Source organism: Phocoena phocoena, chromosome 9, assembly GCF_963924675.1.
Source record: "Phocoena phocoena chromosome 9, mPhoPho1.1, whole genome shotgun sequence".
Lineage (NCBI taxonomy): Eukaryota > Metazoa > Chordata > Mammalia > Artiodactyla > Phocoenidae > Phocoena > Phocoena phocoena.
In genome coordinates, this window is record NC_089227.1 from 59,758,008 (window position 1) to 59,773,831 (window position 15,824).

Here is a 15,824-nt window from a genome sequence, read left to right on the forward strand (position 1 = left end):
TCTTTTCCTCCCTCTTTACTTCCTTATATGTATTGAATTTTCCAACCATGATAATAAGCTGAAGTTGAGATATGACAGAGGGTAAGAGTGGAAATACCAATTTTTCTTTAAAAAAATAATCTCTGTAGGCTTTTTTCCTACTCAAGACTTTTGGGGTACATAATCTCATAATTCAGCTTTCTTTTAATCAGTTTCTAATACCAATAGGAATGTGCTACTACATACATTAGAAAGGACATGATACAAATAGCACATCAAATTCTGATGAAATTGTTCCTCACGGAGTTTTTCTTCTTTTCAAGATAACGCATATGGTAAAACATTACGGCAACACCATGGCTGGGTAGTTCGAGGGGTTTTTGCGGTAAGTAATCCTTCTGCCTCCTAATGTTCTGATGGTCACAGCAAGGTGTTTTGTTTTGCTTTGTGTGTGTGGTGTTTCTGTTTGTTTTTGAGAATAAGAACGAAATATTGCTTATTTCATTTAAGTCTGTAGGTCTTTGTTGTATGGAAATGTTGGCAATAAAAAGTAAGAAAAGACTGTTAGAATGTGCTTCACCTTATCTAGTTCCAGTGACCCTGAGAAGATTTGTCTCAGAAGTGGTTGCCTTCTGATGTGGTAGTAAAGAGTGTCAGTGTAGAGATAGGCAGGAAGCTGTCGAATGCTCACCATTGAGGGGAAACCAGTGGTGGTTTGAAGCCCATAGCTCCCTCTGCTGCCTGTTAAAGTCAATCCTGTTCATTCTCAGATTTTAGTCAGGTTTTTTTCCCCTAAATTGAATTTTGTCTTGAATATTAACTGACCTGGATTGCCAGTGGCTAGGACTAGAAATATCTTCTTACCCAGTTATTTTCTTTATGGAGGTGTTTGTATTCATATGTTTGGGCTCCTGTTAGCTACCGCTCCTTCCTTCCCTGCGTGACCTAGGAAGAGCACACGCCTGAGAATCATAGTCCCCCGGACAAATCACTGAGCCTGCTTTGTAAAATAGAAGGAGAAGATGGCCCCTTTATGTCAGCAGTAATACTCTGTTATTCTCTCATCTGGGGAGAGGTCAGCCTTAGTCAGGTGCAGCCATGAAAAGGCGGAGCCTCATGTAGTGGTACAGTATGAAATGTCATAGAATATGAGTGTTGTTTGGAAGGTCGGGGGATTAAACATACCCTTGCAGATGATGGTCTTTTACTAATTTAAAGCACGGGAGACATCGTTTGCCTAAGGTAAGAACTGTTCAGGTCATGATTTACTCGGAGGCAGGTAAAGAAAGTGGGAAGAATTTACCGTGGAAGAAATCAAATTTTAGTGAAAATGAAACATTTTTGAAAGCATAGAGATGACTAGCTCTATGTCCTGCTGTTCACTGGAATAGGAGCCAGACCAGCTGCAGCCACTGACTGCCCACACTTACCTTCAGTGCATGTTTAATAACATAATAATAGTTACCATTTGGCTGTTGGACACTTACTGTGTATCAGGCGCTGTGCCCGGCACTTCTGTGTTCACTATCTTTGGTAATCCTCGGGATTAACTCCCACTATTTTACAAGTTCAGAACTGTTTGTTCCAGTCCCAGAGTGAGGCAGTGGCAGAGTCCAGGTCTAAACCCAGATCTGCTGTCTCCGAGGCTGGTGCTCATCCCACACATCACAGCTCTCCACAGTGAAGACAGAATAACTGAGAAACTGCTAGTGAGAAATGAGGCAAAGGATGCTGCCGCATTCGTCAGTCTCCCTGAGTAAATACTGTGATTGCCCACAGGTACCTTGGTGAGGTGACAGAGCATAAAAACACTGGGCTGCACCACTTATAAGAAGCATAAATGTGGTTTGGGGTTGTTTTATTTTTTCAGTATAGAGGGCAGAGTTTAATCCTGAAACGTTATTGATGATCCGAGATGTTGCCAACAAGAATGAAGCTATGGCACAAAATTTATCGTAAGCTTGAGTCTTTAAAAGAACATTTTAACTTACAGGATGTTTCCCAATATATAGTAATTTAGACTCATTGTAAAAAAAAAATTTTTTTAATTATGGAAGAATAGAAAGGGTAAAAATTAAAATTGTCCATAATCTCACCACTCTATAATAAGGATTTTTAACATTTTTGTGTTTTACCTTCTCAGCTCTTATTTTCATATACTTTTACATATCCTCTTCAATATGGTTCTATTTCATTTCATATATTTATATAAATATCTACTTATAGATACTTATATTTTTATATTTACATGTTTGTTTTATGTGTATAATTACCTTTATTTTGTACACCTACTCTGTATATGCATATAAATTTTTTTGACGTTTAGCTGGTTGTATAATTTTGTATTCTTTTTCTCCACTTTTTAACTTTTTATATTTTCTAGTTTTATTGAGAAATAATTGACAGACATTACTGTATGTCTAAGGTGCACAGCATGACGGTTTGATTTACATGCATTGTGAAATGCTTACCACAATAGCTTCAGCTAACATCCATCTTCTCATATAGATACAATTCAAAAAAAAGAAAGGAAAAAATTTTTCTCCTTGTGATGTGAACTCTTAGAATTTACTCTTGGAACAAGTTTGCTGTGTATCCAACAGGAGTGTTAGCCGTAGTCTTCCCCACTTATTTTTAGGGACTGCATAATATTTCCCTAGTATGGAGGTACCATAATGTATTTGCCCAAATCTCTGTGTTGGAAATTTCAGCTGCTTCTAAATTTGTTTTTACAGACAGAACAGCATCTGTTTTTATGCATTTTTGACTAAAACTGTTATTTCCTCAAAATACGTTCCTAGAAGTAGAATTGCTATGTCTAATACCAAGAAACTACAGCCACAACTTAGAATTGGAGCACTTACCATGCACTAGATGTTGTTTTAAGTGCTTTACTTACATAAAGTTATTAATCTCATAACTCTGAGGTAGGTTCTCTTATTTTCCCTGCTCATAGACAAAGAAACCGGAAACACATAGAGGTGAGGTAATACACCCAAAGTTACAGAGTAAGAACATTTTGAAGACTTGATATTATTGCCAATAGTTTTTCAAGTTGCTGGTTTTTAAGAAAATAGATTATGTTGAGCATTTGGCAACAGCCTTTTCAATAGAGGAGCTACCTTTCAGTGTCTCTCCTGTTATTCTCTAAGTCATCCCTACTTTGGAAAGTTTATTGAGTTTTCTAATGTGCTAATTAAAATTATCAGGGGCAAATTCATTTAACTAATCCTGGTTGCTCAGGGAAGTGGCTTTCACGCTCAAGGAATTTGACTTATTTACCAGACAAATAGTGAACTTTTATCTTCAAACAGTTACCGTCTGTGGAACTGATGGCCAGTCTAGGCTCTGCCTCTTTCTGTGGCTCCGTTTTGGCTTCATCTTCAGTTGAGTTCTGTTATTGTTTCCCAGATAGACTCGGCTGCATCCCAGTCCACTAGGAGTCTTTGAGAAATCTGTAGTCCTGGGTTCCACTCTGGAGAAACTTTAAAAATTTTTTCTTTTACTTAAATATATATACGCAGAGTTTTGTTTTGCTTTTTATCACAGAGTCCAAAAAGGTTATAACAAAAAAATAGCAGTTTGTTCCATACTTCTCAGGCTCGCTAAAAGAGGCTGCCACTTTCAACTGCTTTGACTATTTCTTCCAATACCTCTGTAATTCTAAAACTATTTACTGTTCTTTGTGGACTTATCAGTGTTAATCACTGTTGATTTCTGTTATAGGTTAGAAATTAGCTCTCTTAGACCTTACTGTCGCTACCTCACCTCCCCTGCCTCCACCTTCCCTATATAATTATATCACAAGGTAACACTATGATGATGAGCCAGAATTCTGTGATTTTTTTTCGTTCTTTCTTACATGAGGTTTACATTTTTCCCCGTACCATCAGATTTCTCAGATCACCATCATTCTGAACTCACGAATGTATCAGATTACCTGTATTTTTTTTCTTGGAGTGTGCCCTTCCAGCACTTTCTAAACTCTTCTTCCAGTCTAAATTGTTGTACTGCTATTGCCCTAGGACTTTTCTTCACAGGTTTTCCTATATTCCATCCCCACCTCACCCTAATTCCATTTCCCAAGTCCTATGACTTCCTATTTCTTGATCCAATCCCTTTTTTTGATGGTACCCAAACTCTAGTAACTTCCTAAGAAAGGGTGCAAGGGAGGTAAATTTTTGAGTTCCTGGAACTATCTTTATTCTGCCCCTTTTTTCCTAGAGTGTTGCTTTGGCTGGTGTAGAATTCTAGGTTAATAGTCATTTTCTCTCAGTACTCTGAAGGCATTCCTCTGATGTCCTCCAGCTTCCAGTGTTACTGTTGTAAAATCTAATGTGCCACTGTGTATAAACTGTTCCTCACCTCCTTCTAGATGCTTTTAGGATCTGTCTTTATGCCCACATTCTAAAATTTCACCGTGTTCTCCTTTTGGTCTTTATCATTCATTCTGCTGAGCACTTGGATAGGTCTTTAAATCTGGAGACTCATATCCTTCAGTTCTGGGAGACTTTCTCACATTATATTTTTGGACAGTTGCCTTCCCTTCATTCTCTGCTCTCCCTGTACCCCTGTCATTACTTGAGTATTCATTACGTGCCAGGCAGTAGAATAAACACATCCTACATGTCCCATTAATCCCTCAAATGAGGAAAGTGCTCTCAGTCATCTTCTATAGATGAGGAAACTGAGGTTCTAGGAGTTTAATCACCTTGCTTAAATTCCTCAAGCTAATATGTAAAAGATTGGGGATTCAAGTCCAGGTCTCCTCACCCACGCCTGTGCTTTAACCACTGCATAATGCCAGTCACTTTCTGGTTGCAAAAAAGGAGAGGGTTGATCCTCAAAAGACTTTCAATATAAGGAAGCTCAGGGAAGCAACTGCAGAATGATTATTCAAGATTCCAAAAAGTCTCCAGAGAACTCAGCGGAGCCAAACCAGTAGGTGCCAGATAGCAGATTTTAGCAAGCTTAGGGAACAGTTGGCCTGCAAAGGGAGGGGAGCTATAAGGAGCTTAGGAAATCTTCCATCAGGGAAGCAGTGTGGTTGGTGGTGGAGTTGAAAAAGCATAGAGATGATTCTAAGTTCAGATCCCGGCCCTGGCTCTCACTAGCTGTGTGATGTCTCTCTGTCAAATAGGAATGTAAATTGTACAGGGTTCTTACAAAGATTAACTGGGATAAAATACGTTAAAGCATCAGTGTACAAGCAGACAACAAATGTTAACCCCCTTCCTATTTAGAAAATATTCAAGACTACAAAGGAAATATCCATGTAGTGGGAAATAGGAGACACGCAAAGAAAGTACGTGGAGATGAGATACAAATAGGATGGTGAGGCGCCCTGCCAGGCTGGCCACGTGCCGACAAAGACTGTGGTAGCAGCACGCATGCAGGTCATCCTGAGCGCTCAGCTGGAAGGGGCTGGATCACTGTGAATGAGAAGGGAGCTTTCCTCAAACTGTTTTCCTCTCAGCATTCCCTGACTTGATGGGATTATGCATCCTGAAGACGGCCCAAGAACATACTTGCTTCTTCTAGCCTTAGTGATGTGGTGCTTGACACGTAATTTTCGAGTCCATGAGCTGAAAGGCTGTATGCCTTTTTTTTTCACTCTTGCTCCCCTCGGCTCTGTATGTGTGTGAGTGTGCGTGCACGCGTGCGCTTGTGCATGAGTATAATGTGCAAGAGAGCGAGCCGTGGTGCAGCTTCTCACGGGCAATTCTTTTGCAGTTAGCTCTGAGGGCAGCTCCATCCTATGAAGATTTTGTGGCTGCATTAACCATTAAGGAAGGCGACCACCAGAAAGCAGCTTTCAGTGTTGGGATGCAGAGGGACCTCAGCCTTTACCTCCCCGCCATGGAAAAGCAGCTGGCGATACTGGACACTTTATATGAGGTCCACGGACTGGAGTCTGACGAGGTGGTATGATGTCTGCAGGGCAGCGCCGCCTCCTAACTTCAGGGAATAAAGTTCGCTAAAGTGTTTCGTTGCCCTACTTAATTTCCAGCAGCAGCTTCAGTCCTCTCCAATCCCTTACTTGGGGGGATGGAGAGGAGGAGGCAAAGCCTAGTGCTTTTATGTATAATTTTTTAAATGCATATATGTTTTGTGTGTTTAAAAATCAAGGTGCTATATATTCAGTTCAAAGGGCCTCCTGGAAACCAAATCATAGCTGTTACACAGACGTGAACGGCGAGTTATAAGAGCAGATTTGACAAATGAATTTGTTAGTATTGTGTTTTGCTTTTAGTTTTAATGGGCCACCCAAACCCAAGCTGAAAATGAGCAATTTTTTTATCAAGGACTGTAACTCTTAGCCAGTGTTTCAATCAATTTAGAATTAGACTAAAAATTTAGAGGGAGCTCAGCCCCTTTGTTGAAGCTATTGAAATATAGAGTTTGCTATTCCTAGACGTCTTGCAAAGAATCCTCTTCTCTGTGGCTCTGTGGGCCAGAGGAGCCTGTGTAGTCAGTGTGTCCGGGACGTTGGTGTGACCAAGCAGTGCCATCCCTGTTTATGGGCCAGGAGACTGGCTCTGAAGAGATGAGTGGTATGTCCTAGCCCCGAGCTGGAGGACAGTATGGGAGGTGTGGGACAGGTCATCTGAGGTGACCCCTGTGCAGTGCACACCCTTTGCCAGCCTGCTTTCCTCGGCATCATCTCAGTTGGACATCAGAGCAAAACCGTGACATTCAGGGATTATTATTAAACTTCAAAAGTAAGGTGTATAGGTCGAGGGCTTTGCTCAGTCACACAGCCACTAAATAGAAGAGCCGCGTGATTTCCACGTGTTATCTGGACCGCCTCTGCATCAAAATCACAGGGAGCGCTTGTTTGAAAAGCAAATTCCCAGGCCTTACCTTGACCTGAAGAACCAGAATGGTGGGATTGGGACTCAGGATAATAAACCTTGAATTTGAATGAACTTCCCACGTTATTCTTGTGCACACAGGGTTGAAGAGCTACGAGATTAAATTCTAGTTTACCGAATTCCCAGTCTTCTGCATGAACTAAATGATGTGTCCTTTTTTTCAAAGAGGAAGAGGCTATGGTTGAAATGAAGTAGTTAAAGGGAGAGTGAGAAATGGAGCAGGTTTACTCGGCAGGTTTCGTAACTGAGCCAGCAGGCCTTCAGGGACCACAGTTCTGAATGTGCTCTCTGATCGTCTTGGCTTTATCACCAGTGGTGCAGAGGAAGCTAAATGCAGCTGCTTATCTTATCTCAGAAGCTCTGGGACTGTGTCACAGCTTAAAGGTGGGATTTAAGCCTTTCACAAAACAACCTTGTGTAGGCGTTCTCCTGAAGAGTGTGACGCCAGGGCTGTGGCCCTAGTCTCTCAGTAGGCCAGGCTGCCAAGAGCGAGCGGCGGGGAGAGGCCATGGCTGCCCTCCCTGTCAGGGGCTACTCGCTTTAAGTAGCTGGAAGGGAAGCTCCCCGGGTAGAAGGTGAGTTCCTTCAAGGGGCACAGGTGATGCTGTCCCGAGGGCAAAGAGAACCCTCTCCTTAGGTGAGAGATTAATGTAGGGAGGGGTATTGATTTGTTTTTGTCTGTCTTTAAACAAATGGGCATTTATGTAGCTCAAATTCACGAAGCAGATACTGTGCTCAGTAAGGACTTCTGGAAAATGCTTAACCTTTAGAAAAGCAACATCAAATATTTTAAGGCTAGGGAGAAAAAGGGTGCTAATGTGATGTTGATTCTTTTGTATCTTAGCGCTTGCTGTTAGCAGCTGCTAAGGGGTGTATGTTGTCTTCTCCCATTCCCACGAGTAATTAGTGCGGACCTCCTCCTCTGGCTAGTGTGAACATGATGGCAGGACTAGGGGATAAGTTAGACTCTCTGCCCTTACAGAGCCTCCTAAAAGGGAAAAAGAAAAAGCCACCAGCCTTTGCTTTACCTTGAATGAATGCACATTAGACATTGCACCACTGGGTGGGGATGCTGCCAGGAGATTGTAAGCGTTGTGAAGCACGACCGTTCGCAGCAAGTGGTGGTGCTCCCCGACACCTCAGGAGAGCTGGTCTGGTCTCTGGGAGGGAGGTGGGCACACTGAAAATACCTCAGATTTTCCACCGAGGCTTTGAATACACACAGGAAGAAAGCTGCTCAGCACGGCCATTGCGCGGTTCTATAGGTACTGCCTTGGGGTATATGACCCAGTTTTCTGGGAAAGAAGGGTTTCACATTATCTGGGATCTTTGGGAACCCAGATCAGAGTAGCTTGAATAACTTGAATAAGTTGCATTACCTACTCAACACTTTTCCAACCCTACAGAAAGGGGGTAATGTTATTTGATAGGTATTTTCCTCACTGGAGCATATACTAAGTTTACCTAAGATGCGTAAAGCTCTGGAAATTGAACTTCATATTAGATGACAAATTCAACTTGGCCTGACGCTTAGCACAGTCAGAGCTTCCTCCTGGACCTGCAGTATTTGCTTCTCCATTTTATTTAAAGGCATAATGTGTGCTAATTGACATTTACTATCTAAGACGAGGACAAAGAGAAAAGATAAGGCTTTCTCTCCATAATCCTCTAAGATTCCTGGGACCTCTCAGCTTTCTTTCTCTGACAATGAGAGGAGATGGGAAAACGCTAGTATGTTTGTTGGTTGCTCAAACGTTTTTAGGGTTCTCTTTCTAGAGTAACCTTTAGAGAGATCCTGAAGGAAAAGAAAAGGTAATGTGTCTTCTAACTAATAAGTAGCATTTGGACGACCTCCTATAAGGCACTTCCATACACATAATTTCATCATGTCTGCACTTCTCCCCACAGCAGAAGCCAGCCCTTACACTTAATAGGGATTAATATATATTTGTCTAACTGAACAAAATCCTTTCAATGATGGCAAATTTTTTTTGTCTTTGAGAGCAGATTTGATTCATTATACCTAATCTTGACAAAAATGTTAAGTTAGAGGGATACCTTTTGGGGAAGAACCAACTTGTGACTCTGAGGTAGAAATGATTTTCTCATCACCTCTTGATCCAGCTCCTCAGGTAGTTCTAGAACTGGGGCTCTTGGAATGTTGAGCACATCAGTCCCCGAGGCATTGACTTTGAAAGGCAGCGTTTGTTAGGATGTGTAAGTAGTGGCTTCAGGTGCCTTGTCATCATTATTTGTGTGTCATTCTGAAAATAAATGCTCCCAAAATGTCACATTCCACGATGAGGGATATCTGAACTCCATAGTTCAGCCCTGCTGCTTCTCTCTCCTCTTCTGTTACTAATGATTGCGAACAGTGCCCCCATCAGAGCACCAAATCCGTCCCCTTTCTTAGCTGTTCTGCTCCATTCCTCAGCAGCAGCTTCTAGCACATACGTGGAGCATCTGGCACAGACCTAGCCAGGGTCAGGTGCCCAGTCAGTGGGCATTCTCTTCCCCTCCCAGACTGCAAGAGCTTCTTAAAGAACCCCTGTTCCCATGTGTAGCTGTAAAGCAGGTGACCACATGGTGTGTAGCATCTAAGAAAGGTGATCTGTTATTAAATGAGTGCTGCTGGAAAGGTTTGCAGTCTCCTTTTGATTATTAATTCATCAAAAGTTAATGCTTTCAACTTTATATTTTCGGAAAAGTGTTTTTAATTAAGAAAAATATGTGGTAGGGACCAATAAATAAATTATACTCTTCTTTATTAAATTTGAAGTAAGGAAAAGAGCTGAAGGAAGAGGTATCTTATTAAGGAAACTTAATCTGATTGTGGAAGTCATATGTATGAAGAAACATCATTTAAGTCAGTAGGAAGAGTCAAAGGGTCATGAGCGATACAAGACGATGTGATTTTGGGAACTTCCTGAAACGCCACTTTTTATGTTTTTCTCTGCTAAACGACCACGTCCCATAAGAAGTTGGTTACATGATGGTGCATTTCTGAATCGTCAATTAAAATCAGTTGCTTCTGATATTAGTCATGGGTTTTATAACTCCTCAGCTTCCCTGCCCTTGTGTTTCATTTCTTTTTTTTAAGGTGAACTATCAACCTTTAAAAATTTTTTTAGATTTAGAATTTATAAGTACAGTACATTTTAAGCCATTGTTCTGTTAGCTGAGCTAACATGTTTGGTCTTGGAGGGGCTGACTTCCATGCCGTGTGTGATCTGGTGGACTCTGTACATGAGCTTCAGTGTCTACGGCAGCCCGTGTCCCTGTGACATGCGCATAGAGTGCTTTACTTGGAAACGCACTCTGCTTCTGGGCGGCCCTCTGTGGTCTGCAGTTGCTTACCCAGGGGTTCATAAGAATGACAAAAATACCCACTAGCTGTCTAATAGTATTTTAAGACTGCTTATCTATTACAGGGGTGTTAGGGTCCTTTCAGCAATTCCATGAGCATACTGTTCAGTAGACCTCCTCTGGAAATGTCCCCAGTCCTATCCTGGCGCAGGCAGTAAGTAGCCTGCGTACAGAAGCCATTTGCATGATTTCTTGTTGCGCTGCTGCATCAAGGCACTTGGAAGCGATCCTCAGCGGTACGGTTGACGCAGGCATCGATCTTTCTTCTCCACTGTTTCTATATAGCTTTAAATTAAAAGGAAAAAACATACCACTGCTCTGCAAAGCAAAAGTTTTTAAAATTCTTCGGTTACCCTTTTTAATCACTTCTCTTTGAGCGTGAACAAATGTTTTCAGCTAAGCTATGTGAGAACACAACAGATCTTGCTTGTTTTAAGCACTGTCCGTTCTATTTTATATATTTAAAGTGTGATCAGTATTTCTTCCCTGTACTTTATAAACAGAAACCACCCTGAAATGGTTGATACCCCTTGCAAAGCTGATCTCATCCACAGACTCCTGCGTATCTGTGTCTGTTTATAGGTGTATATGGAGTCAGTGGTGACAAGAAAGGTGATCTAGAAGTAATTCTGTTGCTTCCCAGAAGGCTAATGAGCCAGTCTCCTGTGGCATGTTTGATGCATGAATCCCTTTGTGTCATGACAATTTTCACTAGAATGTCAGTAAACAGCCCAACTACCTCACATGAAATTGGCTGTGGACAATCTGTGTCAGATGAGACATGTGTTAAGGTTGATTTAATCTGGTTAATAGATTGGACAAAATGATGTCTCTATAAAGAAGAAAGATGTTAGACCAGATGCCAAAGGCTACAATGTACATAGATTTCCTTGGGTTGCTTTTTTAAGTCAGTGTTTAATTCTACCCCCAGTATTCTCACCTCCATTGTTTGTGATCTCATAGATCCATGCGCTTTGAATATCTGTCACATGCAATCCTATGTTACCTGTTCTTGTCCTTTAGCATTTTGAATGAGCATCATAATGACAGTAGAAAGCAACAGTAGAAAGCAAGTGTCCAGTGGTTTGTTGATCCCTTAATTTTAATGGACCTTTACTTAGAATATAATGTGTTGGAGCCTTTAAGGATCAACTGATAAATGAGAATTTCATGTTTAGGTTTCATGTAAAACTCTGTCCAAGTTCTAACTCTGTATCTTGTGGGGAGGGGGAACAAGGGAGGGATTTACTTTTTTTGCAAAAATATTTGAAAACATCTGTCAGATTTTATATTCATTAGTTATAATAAACTTATTTTTAAAGTATTTTATCAAGTGCTTCTCTTAAAGATTGTGTGGGTTTTTGCTTAATGAATATGCCAGTAATAAGTATCATTTATGGAACACATACTATTTGCTGGGCATCATTCCAAGCTCTTTACAAATATTAACACACTTAGTCCTCGTAATCACTCTGTGGGGCCGGTACCGTTATTAACCCCAAGTTACGATGAGAAAATTGGGGAAGCCCCTGGTCTAAGGTCCCACAGCTGATGAGGAGTAGAGCCAGGCTACAAACTGAGGCTCCAGAATCTTTATAACAAACTATTTAAACCTAAACAAAGCGTAATTTTGAAACATCAAATGACCACTGTAATGGCATTGCCCCTGGGTGTTCTAAGCACACTAGAAAGACTAGCTCCTGTCACAGGTGGCTGTGTTCTTTGGCCTGGTTTAATTCTGTTTTCAGAGAAACCACAAACGCAGAACAAAGAGATGAATTTGCTGTGCTTAACGTCTGAGTTGCTGTTTGGTTACATTCAAAGCAGATACTTTGTTGCCTAAATCACTTGGTGCCGAAGTAGGGTTGGACTTGTTAGGTTTTCACTCTCTGATACTTGTTGGTGGATGTCAAGATGCCTGCAGATAGATAGATACGTGTGGCTGGCGATGGGGTGCAACCCTGCCCACACGGCCTCCTCTCCAGCCACCTCTTTAAATACGTGAGCTAGGCCAGTTAGAACTGGGACAGGGAGGGTTGAAGGAAGAGAGAGAAACCAGTGAAGTGTGGTAGGTGTTTAAGCAAGAGGGTCCTGTGGAGTCTGAGCTGGCGTGGCCATGTTGGGCCACATGCAAGAGAAGGAAGAAGAGAAAGCCGGTGGGAAAGGAAAGGATGGTGCAGGCACACCGAGAAGCAAGGACGAGGAATTGTGTAGTTGCCACACACCAGCAAACTTTCCTTGAAGGCTGGCTTTCCCTTTCCCACTTCTGGCTCCTGCCCTAGAATTCCTCCCCTTGAGAACCCTGTACCTTTACAGTAAGACCCTAGCCTTTTTCGCTTACGCTGCTTTTAGCGGGCTTCTATTCCTTGAAATAATCCCTGTGACAAGCATGTGTGTCTTTATTCCACACTGAATATGGGCAAGTCCAGAAACACCCAAGTGATATACGTCGAAGAACCACCACCACCATCATTCTCACCGTGTAAAATGGAAATGCCTCTCCAGACCTGAAGTCAGTCTGTATGGGCTCTGCTTATTCTAACTTAGGTTCAATTCCCCCAGAAAACCCCAGGGGCCTTTTTGGAATGGCTTTGTTCTTGCAAATTGTAAGCATCAGTTCTCCCAGAGATGGCGGTATAAGGACTAGCTGACCATCTACTGCCTTCCCCCATACCTACCTGGAGCAGTGTGCTCAGATATGCGTGTGTGAAGACTCAGTCGCTGTCCCTCAGCTCCGCCCTCTGCAGTAGTTGGAAACCATGAAAAGATAAGCTTCCTGGAGGATGAACCAAGGTGGGTTCAAAAGAGACCATGTTTGGACATCTGTCCTCATTTCTGGTGGGCAGGAGAGCAAAGTTGCCTTGTGCTAATGAGGGGTCAGCTGAGGAGAGGCAATGTCCACTGCTTCCTATTCTTCCAGAACCTGAGAATACGGGTACGTTTTCTGTTTTATTACTATTCTACAAGAATGTGGATACACCTGGAATATGGAGTGTGGATAACCAGGTCATTCACCTGGGTTGTGGTCTTGGAGCTCCAATCCAGACCCATCTGCCTCCTGATCATTGATCCTTAGATGTCCTACCTTCGTCTGAAACCCCAATTCCAAACGTGGTTGCCCCTTAAGCTTTGCCTTCTAAGTCAGTGGCATCACCATTATTCTCATCTCTCAGGCAAGAAATTCAGACACCCTAAACTCCCTCACTTCTACACTTTTCTCCCAGTTTGTTATGAAGGCCTGTCTTGGCCTGCATACTCCCAGTGGCTGCAGCCTTGATCTCTGAATTCTCTGCTTTTTCAGCCTGTCACTGTCTTTCTGAAAATCCTTGATGACTCCATGCCATGGTTCAGGTTGCTTTACAGACTTGCATTGCCCTTTCCCCTTCCTGAAAACCCAGGTTGAGTCTCTTCAGAAACTGCCCAGACGCAGTAAATCCCGGCCATCAATTTCACCTCTAAACACTTCCTGCACTTCTAAACAATACCACGTAAATTAGAACTTGATGTTGGGAAGTGTGACTACATGAGAACTGGACTGATTCTTTGGTGCATGTTTTGGTTATCAGTGTAGCCGCCTCCCTCACTAAACCATAAACTTCACTTTCTTCAAAAGAGTGTGCCCAGCACCCAACAGTGCCTTCCTGTCCATGGGAGGTTTCCAGGACTATCTTAGAAGTTGGGCATTACCTCTGATGGTGTTCCCTGGTTCCTTCAGGTGTGTTACTACTGTTATCTAGCTAGATAAAAATATTTTGAAGGAAAGCCATACACATCTCTTCTAGTCCTTCCTGCTTCTTTGGCTGCTCAAGAATTACTGACTGAACACTCAGAGTATAAATAATTTATGGGTTTTTTTGTATTTTGCCTTCGTTAATGCAGGTAATAAAATGTTTTTTTAATGGTGCTTATGTGTATCAAATTATGAACAATTAGAAGGCAAAGTCCAGCTCATGGTTCTCAGTCCTATTTGTACATTAGAATTAATAGAAGGACTTAAAAAACAAGCAAACAAAAACACTGATGGAGGGACTTCCCTGGTGGCGCAGTAGTTAAGAATCCACCTGCCAATGCAGGGAACACGGGTTTGATCCCTGGGCTGGGAAGATCCCACATGCTGTGGAGCAACTAAGCCCGTGCGCCACAACTACTGAGCCTGCGCTCGAGCCCACGAGACACAACTGCTGAGCCCGCGCACCATAACTACTGAAGCCCATGTGCTGTGGAGCCCGCGTGCCACGACTACTCAGCCCACGAGCCACAACTACTGAAGCCCACACGCTCTAGGGCTGGCCTGCTGCAACTACTGCGCCCATGTGCTACAACTACTGAGCCCACGTGCTACAACAACTACTGAAGCACGCGTGCCTGGAGCCCGTGCTCCGCAACAAGAGAAGCCACTGCAATGAGAAGCCTGCGCAGCGCAACAAAGAGTAGCCCCCGCTCGCCGCAACTAGAGAAAGCCCGTGCACAGCAATGAAGACCCAAAGCAGCCATAAATAAACAAATAAATAAAAAGTAAACATTTTTAAATTACAAACCAGTAAAAACAATTTCACCAGCGATGAAACAAAAGAAGGAGCCCAACCTTGTCATTGTGCCCTAAACTTCAAAAGATGATCACCAAAGAAAAAGACCACGTTTTTCTGGCAAGAATGAGAAGAGTTCCTAATCCTGCCCTTATTGAGGGAATTTGAAAAATCTAGAATTCTCATTAAAATCTCAGATTTTGGAAAGAAGATTGGAGAGTTGGACAGGATGAGTAGACATCTCTTTCTTCCTCTGAGTGGGGCTGGTGAGTATGTGTGTGTGTGTGTGTGTGTGTGTGTGTGTGTGTGTGTGTGTGTAGGTGGAAGGGGATTTTGCTGGGGAGAGATGGGTGAATAAGGAACAGGAATAACCAGCGCATCCCTGATTTAAGAGAAGAAGCCACGTCCCAAGGGTATTCTCCCCCATGCTATAGTAGATAATCTCTCCTCTCCATTCGGAGTTCACACTGGTGCAGGACTTAATATAACTATCAGAAGGCAGAGCAGAGTCCAGTCCCTCCAATAAGAGCCTGTATACACAACTCTTCCTCCTTCCCCCATGCAGACAAGCAGGGCTCAGGTTTGGCTGGTACACACTGGTATGACTGTGCGGGTTATTAAAATATCGAAATGCTTCTATGCCAAGCAGTAAATAATCACTCTCTGAAGTGACTCATGCTGCTTTGACCCCAGCCCCTCTCACGAGAACCACCCAACTCCAGACCACCCCACAATCCGGTACCTAAAAAGATAACCTGTGGCCTAACGAGGAGCCTTCAGACCCCTGCCCCAGAGCTGTGGTCAACCTGTTTTCTGCTTATTCAGTGTCTGTGTCATGCTAGTTATTCAATATTTTTAATGTCATCCATGCAGGAAAGTATATAGAACACAAGCTCACAGAGGAAGAGAAATAGCTGTCAAATAAGATGGGAAATATGCCAAGGAGAATATACCAACGCCATATCAAAGCAGATAAATGGTCTGAACAGACTTGCCCACCTTAAGCATGAGCAAATTTCAGTTAAATGGCCTGGTAACCGCATAAATATGCTACAGGCAGCAAAGGGAGCAGAGTGGG

The 15,824-nt window shown here is 42.5% G+C and overlaps 1 protein-coding gene across 1 annotated transcript in view; it reads left to right on the forward strand.

Annotated features, from left to right (window-relative positions):
• Positions 1-6,198, forward strand: part of PLEKHA8 (pleckstrin homology domain containing A8) — a 32,766-nt gene extending 26,568 nt beyond the window's left edge. Inside the window, exons 12-13 of the mRNA XM_065883853.1 lie at positions 303-364; positions 5,713-6,198. Of these exons, the coding sequence (XP_065739925.1) occupies positions 303-364; positions 5,713-5,910 (260 nt within the window). The 3' untranslated portion in view covers positions 5,911-6,198. The remainder of the gene's footprint in view (positions 1-302; positions 365-5,712) is intronic.
• The last annotated feature ends 9,626 nt before the right edge of the window (positions 6,199-15,824 follow it).